General features: G+C 36.8%; 1 protein-coding gene across 5 annotated transcripts in view; it reads left to right on the top strand.

Annotated features, from left to right (window-relative positions):
* The window catches only part of sipa1l2a (signal-induced proliferation-associated 1like 2, genome duplicate a), a 172,446-nt gene that overhangs the window by 91,183 nt on the left and 72,512 nt on the right, over positions 1-8,751 (top strand). For all 5 annotated transcript variants that reach the window (XM_088350959.1, XM_088350957.1, XM_088350958.1 and 2 more), the window contains one exon: positions 2,969-3,102. In XM_088350959.1, the coding sequence (XP_088207085.1) occupies positions 2,969-3,102 (134 nt within the window). The remainder of the gene's footprint in view (positions 1-2,968; positions 3,103-8,751) is intronic.

The raw sequence follows: 8,751 nt of genomic DNA, 5'->3' as shown, positions 1-8,751 counted from the left end.
TTGCAATAGTCTGTGGTCTGTGCAGCCCTCTGAGACTGTCTCTTCTCAAAGTTTCTTTATTTTCCTCATGTTGAGGTTTTTGAGTTTTTCCTTGCCCTCATGTAGGTTTTAGATCAGGGGATGGTGTCATAGTAGTCTGTAGTTTGCAATAGTCTGTGCAGCCCTTTGATACTGTCTCTTCTCAAGGTTTCTTCATTTTCCTCATGTTGAGGTTTTGGAGTTTTTCCTTGCCCTCATGTAGGTTTTAGATCAGGGGATGGTGTCATAATAGTCTGTGGTTTGCAATAATCTGTGGTCTGTGCAGCCCTTTAAGACTGTCCCTCCTCAAGGTTTCTTCATTTTCCTCATGATGAGGTTTTTGAGTTTTTCCTTGCCCTCATGTAGGTTTTAGATCAGGGGATGGTGTCATAGTAGTCTGTAGTTTGCAATAGTCTGTGGTCTGTGCAGCCCTTTGAGACTGTCTCTTATCAAGGTTTCTTCATTTTCCTCATGTTGAGGTTTTTGAGTTTTTCCTTGCCCTCATGTAGGTTTTAGATCAGGGGATGGTGTCATAGTAGTCTGTAGTTTGCAATAGTCTGTGCAGCCCTTTGAGACTGTCTCTTCTCAAGGTTTCTTCATTTTCCTCATGTTGAGGTTTTGGAGTTTTTCCTTGCCCTCATGTAGGTTTTAGATCAGGGGAAGGTGTCATAATAGTCTGTGGTTTGCAATAGTCTGTGGTCTGTGCAGCCCTCTGAGACTGTCTCTTCTCAAAGTTTCTTTATTTTCCTCATGTTGAGGTTTTTGAGTTTTTCCTTGCCCTCATGTAGGTTTTAGATCAGGGGATGTGTCATAACAGTCTGTGGTTTGCAATAGTCTGTGGTCTCTGAAGCCCTTTGAAACTGTCCCTTCTCAAGGTTTCTTTATTTTCCTCATGTTGAGGTTTTTGAGTTTTTTCCTTGCCCTCATGTAGGTTTTAGATCAGGGGATGGTGTCATAATAGTCTGTGGTTTGCAATAATCTGTGGTCTGTGCAGCCCTTTAAGACTGTCCCTCCTCAAGGTTTCTTCATTTTCCTCATGATGAGGTTTTTGAGTTTTTCCTTGCCCTCATGTAGGTTTTAGATCAGGGGATGGTGTCATAGTAGTCTGTAGTTTGCAATAGTCTGTGGTCTGTGCAGCCCTTTGAGACTGTCTCTTATCAAGGTTTCTTCATTTTCCTCATGTTGAGGTTTTGGGGTTTTTCCTTGCCCTCATGTAGGTTTTAGATCAGGGGATGGTGTCATAATAGTCTGTGGTTTGCAATAGTCTGTGGTCTGTGAAGCCCTTTGAGACTGTCCCTCCTCAAGGTTTCTTCATTTTCCTCATGATGAGGTTTTTGAGTTTTTCCTTGCCCTCATGTAGGTTTAAAAATAAAAAACCTACAATAAAAATCCCCGCCACACTTGACACCATCAGTTGGCCCCCAACTCACGTTTGACCCCTGGCCCCCGAGCATTCCCCCCTATTTACCCTCCTTACACTCCTTGCATTCCTCACATGGATAACCCCGCCTAACCTCCGTTGCGTTCATTCATTATTCATAATGAAATGTGCTTCATTAATATGAGAAATGACAGTTAGCGATGCGTTCGCGGGAATTGGTCTCGTGAGCGCTGACCCAAACAATGCGATTTTCTCGGCCTCGCTTGATTTTTGCTAAGAACGTTTAGATTTTTTTTTCATTTGTTTTAATTATGTTTTGTTATACCGTTGTATAATGGCAATAAATACCTTTCATGTCATATGCTTCACTCTGATTGGCTCTCTGTCCCTATTTAAACCCACTCCTATCTGTCCCCTGTTGTCAGTCCGTCTGCGAACCTCAGTTAACACAAGGCAAGCCTTTTTTCGACCCTGACTCCCACCTGTTTTTGCTCCTGTCTGTCCCCCGGCTTCGATCTGTTTTTGATCTTGACCCCGTCTACTCTCCCGTCCCGGCTTTCCACCTCTTTTGTCCCCGATCATGTCTACTCTCCTTGCCTGGCTTACGACTCGCTTACGACCACGCCTTTGCTCTGTTGTCCCGGCCACTGACCCGTTTTTCCGTCCCTGACACCGCCATCTTCCGCCACGGAAGATCCTGTTCCGCGTTCAGAGCGACCTGCTTCCTGCGCCTGGCAGCCCGTCCTCTTTCCTTGAATAAAAATTGTGAGAAACGTAACGCAATTGGGTCCTGTTTCCGTTCTGGTTCTGACATTTCATTTTTTTATATTACTTAGCTTGTTCACTCTCTCATATAGCATATATCTGAATGTTTTTTCGGACCATTATTCTAATCTTTGGGTTGAAGCTTGACTTTTAAAGCCGTTGTTTGTGTTAAGAAGTTTTTTTCTGGAGCCGATTAGTTATCGGACTGATAACAGCCAAATATGATCCAAAAAAGAGCTATGCTGTAATGTTCTTTAAGCCGTTTCCTTTCTACCTCTTCCTAATGTACATAGGCATTAGAGAGCTTGGCTTGCAGTTTCTCTTTAGAACTTATTCTGATTTTTTTATAGAAATAGCACAACTTGTTCCTGTCTCCTCTCTCACTCTTTGTAATATGCATGAAGTGCCAATGACATTCTGAAAAAAACAATATGCAGATGAACGAATAGACCGCAAAATGAAAAGCCACTCCTGATAGAATTTTTGCATTATTATTACATGCAAGTGTGCACAATCAGTGATAGACTTCTGGAGAGAGAAGTCAAATATTTACAACTCTTTCACAATGTCTAAAAATTCGGGCGAGAATAAAAACCTTCTATTTCTGTGCTTTCCAACTCAGATGACTCAAAGTGATTATTTCAGTCCGTATTCCCAAACGCTCCAAGAAGAGCATTTCATTGACTTTGGCTACGTCTCGGATCGGGATCGTAGGCCAGTTGTACAGGAACGTTACGGGGTTAAAGGGGAAAATAACAGTTACTACGTCTCCCTCGTTCATTGTTTTTGTCAACGTGTGCGCAGAACACCAAAATTATTTTGGCGTGGACGAGCATCTCGGCCCGGTAGCGGTGAGCGTCCGCCGGGAACGTCTGGACGACGGAAAGGACAAAGACGGAACGCAGTACAACTATCGGGTCACCTTCAGGACCAGTCAGGTAAACAAATGTCTCATTTTTTAGGGGTCATAAACTTTGAAAGAGATGTTGATGTTTTTTGTTTATTTCTTTCAAATATTTCCCTTTATATCCAAATGTTCTCAAAAATATAGTTTGTTTATTTGGTTGTCCACGACTAAATTCATTTTATTTTATTTTCATCGTCCACATTTTCAGAAAAAAAACTATTTTAGTTTTTGCGGTCAAACTTTGCTAAAATTGAGTCAGTCATTTAGATTTTTTTTAAGGTCTAAGCTTGCACAAATCTATTTATTTATTCACTTTTTTTTTTCAGTCCAATATTTCTGAAATTTATTTTATTTATGACGTCAACATTTTTATTTGTTGGGGTTTATTTTAGGTCCAAACTTTCTCAAATTGATCTTTGGCTGGTTCATTTAGATGTCCAAATTATTATTATTTTTTTTTCATTTTTATTATTTTTAATTGCCAAACTATCAGACGATGGAAATTATTTTAATTTTTTTGATCCAAATGTTCCAAAATCGACCTTTTTTCCCAAACTTTTTCAAAATCTAGAATTTTTAAAATGTTGGCGGTCCAAGTGAAATAGTTGGACCGCCAACAAAAAAAAGAAATTATTTTTATTTTTGTGGTCCAAATTTCCAAAACTGGATTAAAAAACTGGATTTGCTAAATTTTCCATTTTTTTTTCCAGGCCCTAACTTATTCAAATTGATTTATGTTTATTTTTATTGGAACCAATGTTTGCTTGGTTTTAGTTTTCTAGTTTTCAATGTTGTATTTATTATCGTAAATTGTTTTTTTCAATTTCCAAAAACCTCCATCCTTATATTTTTTTCAATTTCAAGGTCTTAATATTCCCATTTATCTAAATTTTTTTGCAGGGGATCAATTTTATACAATTCAAAAATTCTTTTTTTTTAAATATTAAAAATATTTATATTTTTTTAATTTTGCTGGACTATTTTTTGGCAAAATTATTGAATTCCATTTTGAAGTTTATATTTTCCCAATATTTTTTATTTTATTTTACAGGGAACAGTGTCCTTTTTTTATTTTAGTTTTCAAAGTCTAAACTGTCGTACTTTTTTTCATTTTTTTTCTTTTTTGTACTCCGAATATCCCCTTTTTTTGTTTTTTTTAATTTTACAGGGATTACATTTTCCTTGTTTTTATTTTAGTTTTCAAGGTCTGAACTGTTGTACTTTTTTCAAATCTTTTTTTTTTCATTTTTGTACTGCAAATTTCCCCCTTTTTTTAAATTTTTTTACAGGGATCAAAGTTTCCTTGTTTTTATTCTAGCTTTTTAGGGTCTGAACTCTCGTAATTTTTTTCATCTTTTTTCATTTTTATAGTCCACATTTTCCCCAATTTTTTTTTATTTTACAGGGATCAAATTTTCCTTGTTTTTATTTTACTTTTTTAAGGTCTGAAATGTACTTTTTTTCATTTCTTTCATTTTTATACTCCAAATTTCCCCCTTTCATTTTAAATTTTACAGGGATCAAATTTTCCTTGTTTTTATTTTAGTTTTCGAGGTCTTAACTGTCATACTTTTTTCCATCTTTTTTCATTTTTGTACTCCAAATTTCCCCGTTTTTTTGTTTTTTTTGAAATTTTACAGGGATCAAACTTTCCTTGTTTTTATTCTAGCTTTTTAGGGTCTGAACTGTCGTACTTTTTAAAATCTTTTTTTACATTCTTTTACTACAAATTTCCCCTTTTTTATTTATTTTTTAATTTTACGGGGATCAAATTTTCCTTGTTTTTATTTTAGTTTTCAAGGTCTGAACTGTTTTTTCTTTTTTTTTTCTTTTTTATACTCCGAATTTCCCCACTTTTTTCTTTTTGTTTTTAATTTTACTGGGATCAAATTTTCCTTGTTTTTATTTTAGTTTTCAGGGTCTGAACTGTCCTCCTTTTTTTTTTTTTTTTTATAATTTTTTCATTTTTATAGTCTTAATTACCCCCAATTTTTTTTTTATTTTACACGGATCGAAGTTTCTTTTTTATTTTAGTTTTGTAAGGCCTGAACTGTCGTACTTTTTTCCGTTTTCTTTTTCATGGTCCAAATTTCCCCATCTTTTTGTTTTGTTTTTACTTTTACAGGCATCAAAGTTTCTTTTTTTTTTTTTTTTTTTCAGTTTTCACGGTTTGAACTGTTGTTTTTTGTTTTTGTTTTTAAAAAAAAAACATTTTTAAAGCCTTTACGTTTCCCGGAGCGCTTCAAACAGAAGCTCCTCCTCTCCTCATCCACATTAATCACCAGAACGAGGTCTGTCGGTTCCGTCCCCGCCACCGTCCGATCGGTCAGTCCCGCAGGAACCGTTTCCCGGCCCCCGGCACGCACGGCCCCCATTAATAACCTCCCCCCCCCCGCGCTGGGATCGCTCCATCTCACGGTCCCTGCTGGTTCGGGCCCCCCCTCCCTGATAGATGCTTTGGTGGTCTCGGGCCATGAATAATTCAGTGCGGACAGATGTGTCGGCAAGCAAATGTCACCGATATCTAGCGCCGTCCCCGCTCTCGGCCGCTTTCCCCAGATAACGGCACGGAAGTGGGTCACGCCGCCGATGCTTCTGCTGGCACGCCGGCTCGAATTTGAGGATCGGCGGAGCGTTGATTTCTTGGTTTTGCCACCACAAACCTAACCCCCCCCAAGTCGAAACACCTCGGTAAAGTTCCAAAACAGAATTAAATTTCGTATCCTAGACATATTTGCGTCATTCTCCAGCAACACATTTAGAGAGAGGGTACCATTCAGCTTTTATAAAAAAAAAAAAGTCATCAACTTTTCAAGTTCAATTGTTTTATGACCCTCCGTCTGTCGTGAAATTGTCAAAAGAGCAGTACAATTAAGACTCACGACTGTAATTATGGCATTTTTAGCATTATGGAAATCGCTTTAGGAATTGTTATTGACCTGACATTTGCAGATTTTATACAAAGGGTCCTCAACTTTTCAAGTTCAATTGTTTTATGACCCTCCGTCTGTCGTGAAATTGTCAAAAGAGCAGTACAATTAAGACTCACGACTGTAATTATATGCATTTTTAGCATTATGGAAATCGCTTTAGGAATTGTTATTGATTTATGACCTGACATTTGCAGCTTTTATACGGAGGGTCATCAACTTTTCAAGTTCAATTGTTTTATGACCCTCCGTCTGTCGTGAAATTGTCAAAAGAGCAGTACAATTAAGACTCACGACTGTAATTATAGGCATTTTTAGCATTATGGAAATCGCTTTAGGAATTGTTATTGACCTGACATTTGCAGATTTTATACAAAGGGTCCTCAACTTTTCAAGTTCACTTGTTTTATGACCCTCCGTCTGTCGTGAAATTGTCAAAAGAGCAGTACAATTAAGACTCACGACTGTAATTATAGGCATTTTTAGCATTATGGAAATCGCTTTAGGAATTGTTATTGACCTGACATTTGCAGATTTTATACAAAGGGTCCTCAACTTTTCAAGTTCAATTGTTTTATGACCCTCCGTCTGTCGTGAAATTGTCAAAAGAGCAGTACAATTAAGACTCACGACTGTAATTATGGCATTTTTAGCATTATGGAAATCGCTTTAGGAATTGTTATTGACCTGACATTTGCAGATTTTATACAAAGGGTCATCAACTTTTCAAGTTCAATTGTTTTATGACCCTCCGTCTGTCGTGAAATTGTCAAAAGAGCAGTACAATTAAGACTCACGACTGTAATTATAGGCATTTTTAGCATTATGGAAATCGCTTTAGGAATTGTTATTGACCTGACATTTGCAGATTTTATACAAAGGGTCCTCAACTTTTCAAGTTCACTTGTTTTATGACCCTCCGTCTGTCGTGAAATTGTCAAAAGAGCAGTACAATTAAGACTCACGACTGTAATTATATGCATTTTTAGCATTATGGAAATCGCTTTAGGAATTGTTATTGATTTATGACCTGACATTTGCAGCTTTTATACGGAGGGTCATCAACTTTTCAAGTTCAATTGTTTTATGACCCTCCGTCTGTCGTGAAATTGTCAAAAGAGCAGTACAATTAAGACTCACGACTGTAATTATAGGCATTTTTAGCATTATGGAAATCGCTTTAGGAATTGTTATTGACCTGACATTTGCAGATTTTATACAAAGGGTCCTCAACTTTTCAAGTTCACTTGTTTTATGACCCTCCGTCTGTCGTGAAATTGTCAAAAGAGCAGTACAATTAAGACTCACGACTGTAATTATAGGCATTTTTAGCATTATGGAAATCGCTTTAGGAATTGTTATTGACCTGACATTTGCAGATTTTATACAAAGGGTCATCAACTTTTCAAGTTCAATTGTTTTATGACCCTCCGTCTGTCGTGAAATTGTCAAAAGAGCAGTACAATTAAGACTCACGACTGTAATTATAGGCATTTTTAGCATTATGGAAATCGCTTTAGGAATTGTTATTGACCTGACATTTGCAGATTTTATACAAAGGGTCCTCAACTTTTCAAGTTCACTTGTTTTATGACCCTCCGTCTGTCGTGAAATTGTCAAAAGAGCAGTACAATTAAGACTCACGACTGTAATTATATGCATTTTTAGCATTATGGAAATCGCTTTAGGAATTGTTATTGATTTATGACCTGACATTTGCAGCTTTTATACGGAGGGTCATCAACTTTTCAAGTTCAATTGTTTTATGACCCTCCGTCTGTCGTGAAATTGTCAAAAGAGCAGTACAATTAAGACTCACGACTGTAATTATAGGCATTTTTAGCATTATGGAAATCGCTTTAGGAATTGTTATTGACCTGACATTTGCAGATTTTATACAAAGGGTCCTCAACTTTTCAAGTTCACTTGTTTTATGACCCTCCGTCTGTCGTGAAATTGTCAAAAGAGCAGTACAATTAAGACTCACGACTGTAATTATAGGCATTTTTAGCATTATGGAAATCGCTTTAGGAATTGTTATTGACCTGACATTTGCAGATTTTATACAAAGGGTCCTCAACTTTTCAAGTTCAATTGTTTTATGACCCTCCGTCTGTCGTGAAATTGTCAAAAGAGCAGTACAATTAAGACTCACGACTGTAATTATGGCATTTTTAGCATTATGGAAATCGCTTTAGGAATTGTTATTGACCTGACATTTGCAGATTTTATACAAAGGGTCATCAACTTTTCAAGTTCAATTGTTTTATGACCCTCCGTCTGTCGTGAAATTGTCAAAAGAGCAGTACAATTAAGACTCACGACTGTAATTATAGGCATTTTTAGCATTATGGAAATCGCTTTAGGAATTGTTATTGATGTATGACCTGACATTTGCAGCTTTTATACGTAGGGTCATTAACTTTTCAAGTTCAATTGTTTTATGACCCTCCATCTGCTGTGAAATTGTCAAAAGAGCAGTACAATTAAGACTCACGACTGTAATTATAGGCATTTTTAGCATTATGGAAATCGCTTTAGGAATTGTTATTGACCTGACATTTGCAGATTATATACAAAGGGTCCTCAACTTTTCAAGTTCAATTGTTTTATGACCCTCCGTCTGTCGTGAAATTGTCAAAAGAGCAGTACAATTAAGACTCACGACTGTAATTATAGGCATTTTTAGCATTATGGAAATCGCTTTAGGAATTGTTATTGACCTGACATTTGCAGATTTTATACAAAGG

This window comes from Urocampus carinirostris, chromosome 13, assembly GCF_059441175.1.
Source record: "Urocampus carinirostris isolate Australia breed hairy pipefish chromosome 13, RoL_Ucar_1.0, whole genome shotgun sequence".
In the NCBI taxonomy this organism is placed as follows: Eukaryota; Metazoa; Chordata; class Actinopteri; order Syngnathiformes; family Syngnathidae; genus Urocampus; species Urocampus carinirostris.
Note: the sequence above shows the minus strand (reverse complement) of the source record. Positions and strands in the feature narration are given on the sequence as shown.